This window comes from Cucumis sativus, chromosome 7 (genome assembly GCF_000004075.3).
Source record: "Cucumis sativus cultivar 9930 chromosome 7, Cucumber_9930_V3, whole genome shotgun sequence".
Classification (NCBI taxonomy): domain Eukaryota; kingdom Viridiplantae; phylum Streptophyta; class Magnoliopsida; order Cucurbitales; family Cucurbitaceae; genus Cucumis; species Cucumis sativus.
This window is the reverse complement of record NC_026661.2, coordinates 3288786-3303119: the sequence shown is the minus strand read 5'-3', so window position 1 is coordinate 3303119 and position 14334 is coordinate 3288786. Positions and strand designations below refer to the sequence as shown.

At 30.3% G+C, this 14334-nt stretch overlaps 2 protein-coding genes across 4 annotated transcripts; one reads left to right on the top strand and one right to left on the bottom strand.

Moving 5' to 3' along the window:
• The first annotated feature begins 7204 nt into the window (after positions 1-7204).
• On the top strand, positions 7205-8155 carry LOC116405108 (F-box/kelch-repeat protein At2g44130-like). The gene has a single exon (XM_031888799.1). It carries the CDS (start codon positions 7205-7207, stop codon positions 8153-8155), a length of 951 nt encoding a protein of 316 aa, XP_031744659.1.
• Positions 8156-9896: 1741 nt separating this feature from the next.
• Positions 9897-13771, bottom strand: LOC101216712 (serine/arginine-rich SC35-like splicing factor SCL33). Of its 3 annotated transcripts, none has more exons than XM_011653764.2 (7): positions 13633-13771; positions 12893-13048; positions 12592-12669; positions 11767-11931; positions 10914-11039; positions 10680-10793; positions 9897-10153 (listed from the first exon to the last, which is right to left on the bottom strand). In XM_011653764.2, exons 2-7 carry the CDS (start codon positions 13036-13038, stop codon positions 10129-10131), a joined length of 654 nt encoding a protein of 217 aa, XP_011652066.1. In that variant the 5' UTR covers positions 13039-13048; positions 13633-13771; the 3' UTR covers positions 9897-10128. The 3 variants fall into 3 exon arrangements, 2 of the variants coding, with proteins under 2 accessions (XP_011652066.1, XP_011652068.1); XR_969105.2 differs by lacking the exon at positions 9897-10153 and adding an exon at positions 12115-12325 and having other exon boundaries at positions 10420-10793; positions 13633-13650; XM_011653766.2 differs by lacking the exon at positions 9897-10153 and having other exon boundaries at positions 10415-10793.
• Between the last annotated feature and the right edge of the window lie 563 nt (positions 13772-14334).

Genomic DNA, 14334 nt, shown 5'->3' with positions numbered 1-14334 from the left:
AAAACATTTGATGGATCTTTACGATTTTAATTTTCTTGTCTAGTGATTTCACAAACTTTCAATTTCGTGTGTAAGGGATATTTTATGAATTGAGATTTAAAAGTTTTTTTTTTTAATTTAGACTTACAATTAAATTTACATCTAATAATACCTAAAACAAATTCATTTTGATAGAGTAGATGGGTTGATTTTATAAAAAAAATGATTAAATTTGTAATTTAAAAGTTAGAAAACAAAATGATAGAAGCAAACCTAGACTAAAATTTATAATTTATCCTTGAAATTATAATCACTAAATTGTTAAGTTTAAACTAAAGTTCTTTTTCAATTATTCTTTTTAAGAAAAGAAAAAGGAGAAGATATTTTGAATGTAAAGAAAGGTTTGAAGAGAAGTCACTTTCTTAGTACAATAACAAAAGCTTTAAGCTATTGCCCCATCCAAGGCCCCACCCACCCTTTAATTATATAAATTTACATATCTTTCTGTCTGTATTTTATTATTAATATTAGCGGAATGAGAAAATTAACGTATTCAAATCTAACGATTTCAAACAAAATATGTATATTTATGGATTTGATTCATGTACAGGTTAGAGATGATTCAACTAAAATTAAACAAAAAAAAGTAGATTTATTATGTAAAATATTTGATGGAAGGAGTGAAATTGGTAAAAATTGAGGAACTTAGGTTAGTAATAACTGAATTGGTTATATATTTGATAGGAAAGAAAGGGTGAGCAAAATAAAGTGAAGGCGTGATGACCGGTGAGGAGACAAAGACTCCAGCTCAGCTTTTATCCATTTTTCAATCCAATCCGATTGCTGACTCATCACCATTCATTAGAGGACCCAGTAGGCCTTTTATACCAACAATTATATATTCTTATCCATTTCATTTAAATCACTCTCAGTTGTGACTTCTCCCTCTCACGTTCTTTATTATTTTCTTTTCTCTCTCTCTCTCTCTCTTTCCTTTTCCTTTTTCCTTTTTTTCTATTTATAATTGGAATTGTTGACTCAATATTTCTTTTTTAATATTAATATTTATTGATTAATTTAAAATAATTCAGCAATTATACTTAATTAAGTAGGCCTATTATTTGAGTTAAAAATTAAAATGAACATTATTGTAAATTCATTTTTAGACATTAATATTAATGACAAAAAGTGAGTAGATACTGAAAAATAAATCTTGAAACTCAAGTTGGAAAGAAATGTAATACTTCTTGACCAAATGTGCATTTTATTAAATTATATAAACTAAAACAATTGAAAGTTTTACTTGGAGAGTTAACGTTTATATATTCCGATCTTCCTTTATATTTAAAGCAAATTTTATATCATGATATAATGCTAAACATTATTCAAATCATAACATAATTGTCTTTTTCCTCCCTTGCAATGCAATTTTCTCCTGATTCTTTTTCCTTTGTTTAAAGTAGAAGTTGGAAAGGAGGAGATTTGAACGTGAACCTTTAAATTTCCATGTATCAATTGAGCTAAAGTCTTATTGTTTTTGTAAGTTCATCAAATTAAAAATACTTTAAGATTTTGAAATATATATTTCAAGTAATTAATTTTAAAAATAAATTTAAATACTATTTTTTGTTTGGATACTTTGAGTTATATTTAATTTTAGACACCATAGTTTATAATTAATTTTTATTAAATTCGTTACATAATACTACATAATTAAGCATATGAAATTCTAAACTGATAACAAGAAGTATTTCAATTTTTTTAAAAACAGAAATTGAACTATTTTAAATATTTATTGAAAATATAATTTAAATATAAGGATTAAATCCAAAATACATAAATATAAAAATATGAGATATAAAGAGAATAAATCATATACACTCAGCCAGATTATGACATCCCAAAGCATAGTTTTGTAATTTGCAATCCTAATTAACTATGAAATATGCTTATTTGGAGATTCAAATCAACTAAATCCAAAACCTAACATAGAATTCAAATATAAAAGACTGTTTTTACCAAAATTCAATGAATCATTATCCTTATAAAAATAAATTAAATAGTTTCCTTTTAAATCACCTTTAAAAATTTCTTAAAACACACCATTTCTTTCTAGTAGTAATAATAATAATAAAGAAGATGCCCCTATAACATAACAAACAATGACCATTGATTAAATAAATCATATCCTACTTGTACCATAATAAAGAATGATTCAAGCTTAGGATAGATTCAAATTGTCAAGAAAAAAATGTTTAATATATTTTTTAACTTTAAATCTGTGTATAATAATTCTCTTAACGCTAAAAATGAGTTCAAATGGATTTAGAAAATTTTAATTATGATTTTCTTTTTCAACTCTAATTACATCAAAGAAATAGCTATTAAATTTTCTTTAAAAGATTGAAAGATGCATTAAAACGTATTAAAACAATTTATAAACCATGGAATAGAATATAGAACTAAAAGTTAAAGAAATGGATTGAAATACTGTTTAAAATTAAGGCTGCAATAGATACAACTTTAAAGGGCATTAATCAAAATATCAAATGGATAAGATTGTGAAAATAGTAGATTAAGTGTGAGGTGAAATTCAAAGAAAATGACAAAAGCTAAGATAAGGTTGAAACCATATTCTAAATATCAATGATATATCCATGACTTTGATTTCAATGTGCTTCTTCTTAGGGTTGAAATTATTGAAGTTTAACATAATTTGATTGAAAATAATATCAAATTATAATTCCAATTTTAAGTTAAGTTAGATATAATTATGTTCTAATTAAATAACCGACTTATTATAATTTAGAAAAAAAAAAGTTATAACATAAAATTAGTGTGGAATAAAAGTGGAGAGGCGTAAGATGTGTAATGAGAAAACAAAGAGCGGCCCATGTGCTTCTTCCCAACTGCTTGCTTTTGAAGCACTTCTCTATTATATATTAAAATTATTTTATTGTTGACATGTGGGTGACTTGTGGAACAGTCAATTCCACTCTCTAACCATTTCTAATATTATTTAAACAAAATTAGGTATTTTTTATTTTTTTAATTGAAAAAATGGTCTCATTGTTCTCCAATAATAAGAAAAATAAGAAAAAGGAAAACACATCTTTCTGATGATTCCTTCCCTTATTTCATCTTCATTTATATTTTAGTATGTTTCTAGAAACTTATGTTAATCAATGAAATGGAAACATTATTGATTTTTTGTTTCTTTCTGTGAAAAAGGAATCCCGTCTTTAATATTGAATTTTTTTTAACATTATTGATTTAGTATGAAACAATTCAGTTGTATTTATTTTATCCTTTCCATTTTTACATTTATATTATTTTAGTTTTAAGGAAATTAGGATTGAAGTACAAGTTTGGCCTATATATATAATTTGGTAATTTTGGACCTAATGGCATATAATATGTCAAAAAAAAAACAACATAATTTTTGGGTCAAAACTAACATTATATATGATCCAAACTAAACCTATAGCACATGGTTGGTTGAGGTCTTGACTTAAATTGAGGTCGAGCCTAACAAAATGCCTAATGAGATAAGCATACTAAAAGACGTTGTCATAGTAAGACTAAAATGGACTAGGAGAAAGTGCTCATCTTGTTACTTTGGACCGAAGGATGTAAATGATTATATTTCAATAAAGCTCCAAAACTCTATGATAGGTAACGTAGGTAATCTATTCCTATAAATATATCTTATAACATTTTAGAGAAACTAAAACCACTTTCCACTCATAAACTTGTTTGATAGGGGAAGAACACAATATAAAGAAGTGAAAGATTTGCACACTAAAGTTATGAAAACACCACGTCCTTGTGCAAACGTTCTATTCTATAGGTCATGTTCTTCCTCTATCAAACAAATTTATCATTCTTTTCATGTGAAAGTAAAATTCTTTTTTCAACCTTGATTTTTGCCTCAACCATTTTGTTTGGCTAATTTACTTTTCAACGTTCCTAATAGATTATCAAACTTTTCGTTCTAGCTAGATTCATATATGTGATTTTATTATTTTTACAAGAAAAAACCAAACTATTGATCATTATGCGAACTTTAAGTTCTATAATGCAACAACTATATCTTAACAAGAGATTCATAAAATTTTAAAAATATTAAATAGGCCAAAAAGCATATTAATTATATAATTCATTATGCAACAACAGAATATGTTTAAAAATAATATTTTCTTATGGTCCAAAATCAGCTTTAAGTTTACTAAATTGTAAGATTAATATATTTATTATGTTTAAAATTTTGATTTTATTATCTGCTAATATTCATATTACTTATTGCATCATAATAATTTTCTTTTCAACGTCTACTTACAATTGTTTAGACTTTTTTCTTTAATTATCGTTATCAATTTTAAATATAAAAATCAAATGTACGACAAATATAGAAAAATCCATAAATTATAGATTTCTATTATCAGTCTATCATTGATAGACTTATATTCAAAATATATGGTCGATAGAGGATAGATTTTAACTATAAATTTTACTATATTTATAAAATTTTAAAAATAACTTTACGTATGCATACTTAATTTAAATCTAAATGATATATTTATGGTTGTACGTATGGTTGAGTTGATGCGATAATGGTCGGCCAATATTAGGATAGCTTTAATGGTTTTGTTGATTAATTTATCAACAAATACAAAAGAATTAATTATTCAACGTTTCCTTCAAATGAAAAGTGATGGTCCATTTATCATTAACTTCTAATTTTATCAACTAATTAAGCCCTTTCACATCAACTTTTTCTTTTGACATGCACGTATGTCTAAATTAATGTACTTGCAACAGAATTTACACCAATGTAGTATGAAACTATATGTATAATTTGATGCATAAAGGTACCAAAACTTCACATGCCCAATCAATAGACATTTGAGTATCGATGGAGATTGCATTGCGAGGGTCGGTTTATTCAACTTATCCATTTTTTTCGAGAAATTGTTATGCGTCTAGCTAGCTCATTTTCAACAACCGAGGCATTATATATGTTTTTCTTTTTTAAGAATCTGCAAACACCAAAGTTTTACCTAGCGAATTAGCCAGTAGTCCAAGAAAACTCCTAAAAGAATCTTAATGTCTTTCTAACAATTTTCATATTTAATAACTAAACATTTTGAATTCTTAACCAAATTCTAAAAGTAATTGAAAACAAAGTTTATATTTTTAGTTTTTAAAGGATGACTTGATTTATGAAAATATTTTTAAGGGGGTGTTTTGTTTCACCCACATAAGTTAGCTTGGATTGACAAAAATTATCAACTCAACGTTTGACTCACCGAGTTTAAATATTACTAGAGTCGAGTTAATTATTTTTACCAACTATCCCCACAACTCGAGTTCCATCCAATTTTTTCTGTGGCTTCACCCATTGGCCACTATCAATGATCATGGTTGCCACGCTCCACTCTATCAAATTCGACAACAACTCAATTCTTCGACAATCACCTTCAAGAAAAAACTCCAGCATAAGCTAAAATCACCTTAGATGATCAATTTTATCACATCCAACTTCAATCATCACTTTAGACAACCAACTCTGCAACCACCAACTTTTTCTCCATTATTAACTACTAACTCGACCAATAATATACTAAAATGACAAATATTAACAAAAAAAAAAAAAAAAAGCTAATGAAAGTGTTTTTTACAAAATTAAAATTCTTAGTTCATATTATTTATTAATTGTCTTTTATAATAATTTATTATTAAGAGATTGTCTAAGGACGATCAAATAGTTCTTATAGACCTACTTGTCAAATATTCAAAAGATCTTTCTTAACACTCTCACCACAATCTAGCCGGAAGTATGATTTGTGTCTACTTTAATGAACCGACTAACATTCATTTTTCAACAGTACCGATTAGCCAAAGAGGAATCCTTCCAGTAGTCTCGGCCATTTGTCCCACGAACAATTATTTTTGTAGGTATGAAATTGGCTCATGACAATCATCTTATTTGTTGTGTAGGTTCGATTCATACCTTCAACTATAGTTAAAGTATACTATAAGGTTAATTATATAAAATAACATTAAGTACAATATTTATACGAACAAAACAGTTAAATATACTTTTATTTAAGTCAATTTACATATCGAAAAAAGACGTGTTTAATTGAATTTAAATTAAACGACGAACAAACAAGCAATAAAATCATAAATGTTTTGAAAGACCAACATAGAAAAGTGGTTTTGATTTTTCATTTTGACAAAAAAAAAAAAAAAAAAACTCATGCTTATCGAAGAAACATAAAGGTTTAGGCCATCTTTGATAATGAAAATCAAATTCCTATATTATTCAAAATTTAACTAATTACATTTAAAATTAATTTAGCTAATTAATATGCACAACAAACAACGTATTAAATACTGATTAAAAACATACATTTTAACTTTTAAACCACATACCAAAAACAACTAAAATTGTGAGCCACACATTTCCATTTTCCATTCATTAGCTAATTCAAAAGAACAAATTCATTAATCTCCCTAATGTAACTATACAACATTGATTAAACAAATAGAAGCCTTTCAAATCCTAAAGGAGTTTAGGTTTTGTTAAAGTTGAAAGCTACAAATCTCTCCTTACATATAGTTAATTTATTTAAGTATTCTGTTTTGGGCCATCTAACTATTAATTAATACATTATATTTTCATCCTTCAAATTTAAAACAATACAACACAATATCTTGCATTTTCAAATATATACCTATATCAAGTAAAGTAGTCTATTTTTGCGTAAAGTATAGTATTGGGTTTCCAATTATGTGATCATTTAGACCATTCACTAGAATATTTATTTTTGCATGTAAAATATATATCATCAATATGCAATTTTTGTGTGATTAACATTTAAAAGATTAAGAGTGAATTAGATGAAATAAAATGGGTTAATTTACAAAAACTTCAATATTGTTGGATTTTTGCTCTAAATTGAAAAAATTGGAACGATGAGTTATAAGAAAAGAATAAGAAAAGGGAAAAGTATCCAATGAACAATAATAGTTGGAAAAGACATTCCCCCATTTCACTTCCCCACACCTAAAACAAACAAAAGAGCAGAAATTAGACATTGGAAATTTTTTAAATAATAGTAATAATAAAAAAAAAAAGGTCATTTTCTAGAAGCATTTTTCTCTCTATAAATACCCAAATAAATAAATAAATAAAATGAGAAACATCAAACAAAGAATGATGGATATCGGAGATGAATTGATCCCTGGTTTGCCCGAAGAAATTGCCCTTGAGTGCTTAACTCGATCCCATTTCACAACCCATCGAGTTGCTGCCCGAGTTTCCCGTCGCTGGCACCGTCTATTTCTCAGCCGCCATTTTTACAATCTCAGAAAACTTTCCGGCCGAACCCATAAAGCGGTGTTCGCCGTCCAGTCACTTCTGCAGCCAGTTAGCGACGAAGCCAAATCAGCCGCTCCGATCGCGTTTGGTGTGTCGGCCTTCGATCCGGCTACCGGTAATTGGACTCGGATCAAACCCATCGAAAAGTACCCGAATGGGCTTCCCCTGTTCTGCCGGATAATTGGCGTCGATGGAAAACTGGCGGTGATCGGCGGATGGGATCCAGTGAGTTATCGTCCGGTGGAGGATGTGTTCGTGTACGAATTCGCAGCGGAGAAATGGAGGCAAGGGAAAGGGATGCCGGAGAAGAGGTCGTTTTTCGGCGCAACAGAGTACGGAGGTGAAATTTTCGTCGCGGGAGGGCACGACGAGGGGAAGAACGCAGCAGCGTCGGCGTGGGTTTACAACATTAGAAATGACGAATGGAGAGAGTTGCCGGCAATGAGTAGGGGAAGAGACGAGTGCGAGGCGGTGGCGATTGGGTCGGAGATATGGGTAGTGAGTGGGTACGAGACTGAAAATCAGGGGAATTTCGAAAGGACAGCGGAGGTTTATGAGACAAAGACAGGGAAGTGGCGGCGCGTGGAGAGCGCGTGGTGTGAGGAGAGAAGTCCAAGAAACGTGGTGGGAGTGGGGAGAGAAGGGGAATTATTCAACTGGGCAACTGCAGCGGCGGCGGCGAAAACCACGGCGGTGACGGGGGAGGGAATTGGGGGTGAATATGGAGGAAAAGGCGATTGTGTTCATGGGGAGGAATGGAGTTTTCATGGGAGAATGCCAAAATGGTAAATTGGAAAGAATAGAATTGCCGGAGGAATTTTCGGGGTTCGTACAATCGGCTTGTTACACCCACATTTGATTTCAACTATCTTTCATTCCTTTTTTTTCCTTTTTCTATTTCTTAATAGCATTTTGTATTATTATTTATGTTAAAATACAATTTTGGTGTTTGTCAATAAAAATTCCATATAGAGATTTATGTTTAAGATTTATTGAAAACATATTCAGATTTACTATTAAATTTATAAGCAAATTAGTAAAATTGTTGCGTATGTGCATTTAAAACGTATTGAATATTAACTATCAATTTTGTTTATGTTTTGAAATTTATTCTTCTTATACTTCACTCACAATGAGTCTTAAATAAACTTTGGAATACAAAAAGCGTAATATAACTTAATTGTTAATTTTTGTTTTCAATAATGTTCTAAAAAATATCCATTGACATATATAGATATTTTTATAGTTTTTCTTTGACATTGACGTCTTTATAATTAAGAGACTGTTCATTTACTTTTGGCCCAAAGCACTAAATGCCACGAGGACTAAGTTTCAATATTAAATTATTAATCCATTCAAGATCTAAGTTGAACATGATGGTTAAGGTCCACATTTTTAATTGATATGATATAAATGACTGTATTAATGGGTATGAATATATATAAAGTTGTAAAAATAAAAATATCTTTAAATCAATAAATCTATTGACATGGACAAATTTAGATGTAATAGTATGACAATCCAACTACGATAATATTTTAACAACGGCTAACTCTTCTTCTTGGAGATTTTAAAAATTATTTCCAAATTTTAGGGTGTTAAAAATCAGAGAGAGACTTTGAACAAAAGATTATTTAGAAACAATGAATATATAATTTTGTAAGTGATTTTTATTGACTAGTTTTTTAGTATATAATTTAACTAACAATTCTTATAATTAAGAAACAACCAAAAGTATAGACAAGCATTCAGATGTATAATTACATGCCCCAAAGTTTAATGATATAAATCGATACCCTTTAATTCTAAATTATTATAATATAATGACAAAAAATAAGATAGGTTAATTCTAAATTGTTATAATATAATAAAACATAAAAGAAGATAGGCATTTCACTTAAAATTTTGAGTAAAAAACGTATAAATGATCTGAAACATTAGACGAACCTTAATATAGGACTATGTAGATATGTAGATAAATAATATTTAGGGGATGAACTTGACGAACCTTATTTTAAAGTTATATAGATGTATAATATCTAGAGGTATTTCAATAACCATATCCAAACTACCAACCCAAAATGTAAGAGTAGATTTAGAGAGGGATTTATTGAGGGACCAAGGTTACCCAATGTTTGATTTTGGTGTATTAATTGTATCTCATATTATAACGCCGTGTTCTATTATATAGTGTCATATATAATATTTTTGAATACGCGATAGGTTAATTGTTGGATTGATTTAGATTTTTTCTATTGAGTCGTGTATAATCTAAAAAACACCAGATTTGGTTTAATCTGAACCCAAAATTACATACATTTATATATATATATATATATTGAATTTAATAAAATTCTATTAATTATATGCCAACGATAAACTTACATAATTAAAATTTAAAATATATGAACTTTTTGTATTTGTTTTTTTTTTAATTTAATGAAATTTTATTAATAATTAAAAAAAAAAAAGAACAGATTACCTATAAGAATGAGTTAGAAAACTTTATTTGGGTCTATTGGATGGCCAATTCAACCAACAAAAATTTCAGTGTTTTAGACTTTAATTGATGTCTAAGTAAGAATTTTTGTCAAATATTTACAATGAAATTACAATGTTTCTCTTACAAATCCATTTTTGAATTTATGGAAATGGATGAAAATTCAACAGTATATGCAACATTATATTTGGTTACAAAACTAAGAGAAGTGATCGTGAAACATTTGTACAACTCATCAGCTTGGAATTGTATAATGCATAAGTCAATGGTCTAATGCGAAGATAGCCCTACAGAATTTAATTCATGATCTCAATTAATTACGATCAAAATAAAAAATAATGTAAATAAGAGAAATTCTTACTGATAGGAAAAAAAAAAAGCTATAGGGAACTAAATAGAATTTGCTTTGGTATAATTGAAAATGGCAATTGTTAGAAAATCAATCTACTATAGTTTTTAAGCATACAGTCTCAAAGTTAATCTCTGATAACCTCACTCACTAGCAGACAAACATTAAGACATGATTTCGATAGAGATGTTAGGGCGTGTTTTAGAAAAGAAAAGTCTAAAAATCCAAAGTTTCATTTTACATGGAGAAAACAGCCATAAAAGCTCATTAATTTGTTCAATAAGAGCATAAAAATCAGTTTTATCTCTTAAACAAAAGCATTTTCTAAAACACAACACATATACAAAGCCTCTGAAATCCAAATTCCAAGCATAATTTAAATCATAGTTTCTGGGTCTGTCTTCAGAAAGATCAGCTGGCTCGCTGGCTTTTCTTAAAACTTGAATAAAACTATTTTTACTCACCTAGAATAACTTCGGCTATAGCTACGGCTCCTGCTTCGGCTGTAACTGCGGCCCCTTGGATCAGATGGTGACCTTGAGTACGATTGCTCCCTGTACCTCGGACCCCTAGGCGACCTATATCACATAAATGAAAGATTAGAAATTGGTACAAACCACCCTCTGCCTCCCACTTTCCTTAATGGAGTAAATAATCATAAATGAGAGAAGTATACAAATAATAATATAACCACTCACCTTGAATATCGTCTGGACCGTGCAGGGGAATAATACTCTGGACAACGTGAATATTTTCGATCATAGTGTGGTGATTGTGAATATCGCAATGGTGAATGCCGGTGGCTGTAACTGTAGGACCGACCCCTGTTAACAATTTCACACATGAAAAAAAATAATGAGTATATATATTTACAATTAATAAAGGACTTCTCGAAAGATTGTAGGAAGAGCAGGTCAAGGATAGAATACAAAGCCAGAGGCAATTTTGAATCAAACATATAACTTACTATCCGTTGACTGAAAACACAATGATGGTCGATGGGCAATAGGTGTCGAGTGGCTACAGTCAATTTACTCAAGTACTTCAACTCTCTGTTAATGGAATCAACTTCGGTCTGGAATTTTCTTATAAGAGATGGAAACTTAAGATTCCTACCTTTTATTTGGACTGTACTTCATGGTAAGTTCAACACTCAATTGCAAACAAAAGAAAATCTAGACATATCCTTGATCCCCATCTATCGTTCCACGAGTGAAGAGCAGTAACATCTCTTCCATGCATTTATTCTAAAGAGGCAGGTTTTTTTATCCTTCCAATATATTAGCACTAGTACACCCTTAGGCCTTTGTAACATCCACGATTTGCCATCAAAGATGCATCTCTTTGGTCAAAATTTCAAAGACAAGAAAACTGTCTGGACCAATGCTCTGGTTGTACCTCAGTCTCTAAAGAAACTTTACAGATATAGGAGAAGTTTGAGAATGCTTCTAGAGAATTTCTAAAAGTTGAGATTTATTTTCATCACCACGCATCCTAGCTTTGCAATAGAAATTGGTTATTAAAAAACAGGTTAAGGAAAGAGATAGCAACCTTGATGAGTCCCGTGCTCTCATCTCTTCAGGTCTCTTCCTGTTTTCCTCAGCAAACACAACAGTTAGTTCATGACCCAGGAGAACTTGGCCATCCAATTCATACTTGGCATCAGCAGCATCAGCAGCATCAACGAACTGAACAAATCCAAAACCACGCGGTTCTCTGCAGTCACAATCATTTTACTGTTCATAATGCAATTTTAAACAAGGATGTTCGCTGATTCAGAAAAAATCAGAAAATGTCACTTAAACCAGTGGCATCATTGATCATTAATCCATCGATTGGGAGTGATAGAAACATCGACAGAGAGCTCTAACAAGAGAATATTAACATCACCATGCTAACCTTCTGAGTGGCTAAGAAAAAATTGAGATGTAATTCTTCAAGACTTGAACTTCTTCTCAATGTACTCTAACCCAACTTCCACCGAATCTTCATGTACACATTTAAGTCATCAGAACTTACTTGAATGTCTTCAACACAAAAAACAAATTACTTGCTTTTTGTCTTCCACAAGATACTCTTATTACTTCATTGGTTGTCTTCAACACTATTACTTTCAATAAAACAACCAAACTCCATAAACAGATTGTATGTTATTATTGGAAAACCAAATAATTGAAAACAGAGGACCATTTCCACACCATTAAGCAATCACTAGGACCAACCATCAATAAAGACATATTTACAAATATGTAGCAGATCAGATACGTCCAAAACTAAAGAACTAAAATGAGTTAAAACATGCAGGAAAAACATCCATACACGTATACAAACCAAATGCATACAAAATCAATATAACAATCTTCCAATGTACCCTACCCAGAATAATAATCTCGTGGCAAGTAAATGTCCTTAAGGGGACCAAACCGCCCAAATAATCCTCGTAGGTCCTCTGGCCTGCAAAATACATATGAATAAAAAAGTTTATCAACTCAATAGAGAACAAAACCAAACACAATCTCCTTTTTCCCTTTGTATTCTCAACAAAATAAAGCGTTTCTTAGCATTTTCCATAGCATGCATGTGATATATGTGAGGAAAAACGAAGAACCAACACAATTTCATGTATAAAAGACCCGGCAAATGAAATAGCCACGAAATATAAAATGAAGTCACAAACCTGCAGTCGTGCCTCAAGTTCCTAACCAAAAGACTTGTTGGCAGGTCCCTTCTACGACCTCCACGACCCCTTGGACTAGGGCTACGATATCTCCTGCCATAACTTCTTGGTGGTGATGGACTGTAACTGTAGCTTCTACCTCTCATTTTCGATTTCCTTAACGACACCAAGAAAATGAAAACAAATCAAGATTTTAACTACAGATGTGCTGAACATTATGATACAGATAAGCCTAAATTTGCAGACACTAACACATCAATCAGCAAGCTACCACCATACCACAGATTAACGAAAGAATCAGTAACAGACTATTATTTATTTAGAAAACAAACACGATATCAGCTACTTTTAAAAAAAAAAACATACACACACAATCAACCAAAAACAGCCTAATAAATTTTATCGAAAGCAATACAAGCATTTCCTTCGATCAACAGCTCCAATATTTCCTCAGAGCTAAAGAGATCGATTTCGACCAAATCAAAATATTTCCATACACAGCGAAACAAACACGATGACTAGAAAAAAAAAACCGGACATAGTTGCAGCTTCATTCACATCTAACGATCTTCGAACGTGAACAAATGGATATCAAACAGAATTCGGCATAAAAAAAAAGAAGGAAAAGTTCTCATGCATATACTATATCATCAGCAGTTCTTGAATCAAAACTCGTACAAATGTAATCTCCATTAGAGAAAATATTGAGATATTGAAAAAGTAAAGAATAAGGCAAGAACCTGAGAATAGGAGAACCGATAAAGCGAAGGAAGCCGCTTCGTTCAAACTGGAAGATCAAAATTGTTGGATGTTCCTTTGGTTTCACCTTTCTCTACCACGAACGCCCTTTTTATGTTCGAGAAACTTCCCTCTCGGTGTTGATTGTGTACTTCGCGGTCTATTGTTTCTTGTGAGGACTGTTATAAAATCATTTGTTAGATGGAGATCGACGGTTGTGCTTCATCCACAATAACCAAGAATGAGAATCAAATAAATTATATTGTTTTTCTTTAGTAAAACTAAATGCACTTCTTTTGGAGTATAATATAGTTGTAACTTTCCTATTTTTAATTTTTCTCTAATATTCTTATTCATTATCGTACTATTTTCTTTTTTAATAACTTAGGTTAAACTATAAAAAAAACAAAGGTCATTACCCTTTTAGATTTTAGTTTATTTCAACGACGTGTTCGGGGTAAGAAGAGACTATTGAATTTCAAAGAAGTGTAAACTCCTATGATTCATACTCAAATTTTCAGTATTATAATATAATATTAGTTTCTAGGAAGAACCGTTGTTTGATTTTCAACAACAAAACCAAGAATAAAACATAAAGAATATTGAACAAGGAAAACTTATATAAATGGTACGGTGCGTGCGTGGAGTTGGTACAACAAAATGGAGAAAAAGCTTACAGTCATGAGTTGTTTTCTAATGTCAAG

Bases quoted from the DNA above. Each gene is read 5' to 3' on its own strand.
- LOC101216712 (XM_011653764.2), bottom strand. From the start codon at position 13,038: ATGAGAGGTAGAAGCTACAGTTACAGTCCATCACCACCAAGAAGTTAT. The intron at 10,794-10,913 runs GTGAGTGGTTAT...TATGTGATATAG, and splicing joins CGGTCCAGACGATATTCAAG to GTCGCCTAGGGGTCCGAGGT. The intron at 10,154-10,679 runs GTGAGTAAAAAT...TAAATTCTGTAG, and splicing joins TATAGCCGAAGTTATTCTAG to GGCTATCTTCGCATTAGACC.
- LOC116405108 (XM_031888799.1), top strand. From the start codon at position 7,205: ATGGATATCGGAGATGAATTGATCCCTGGTTTGCCCGAAGAAATTGCC.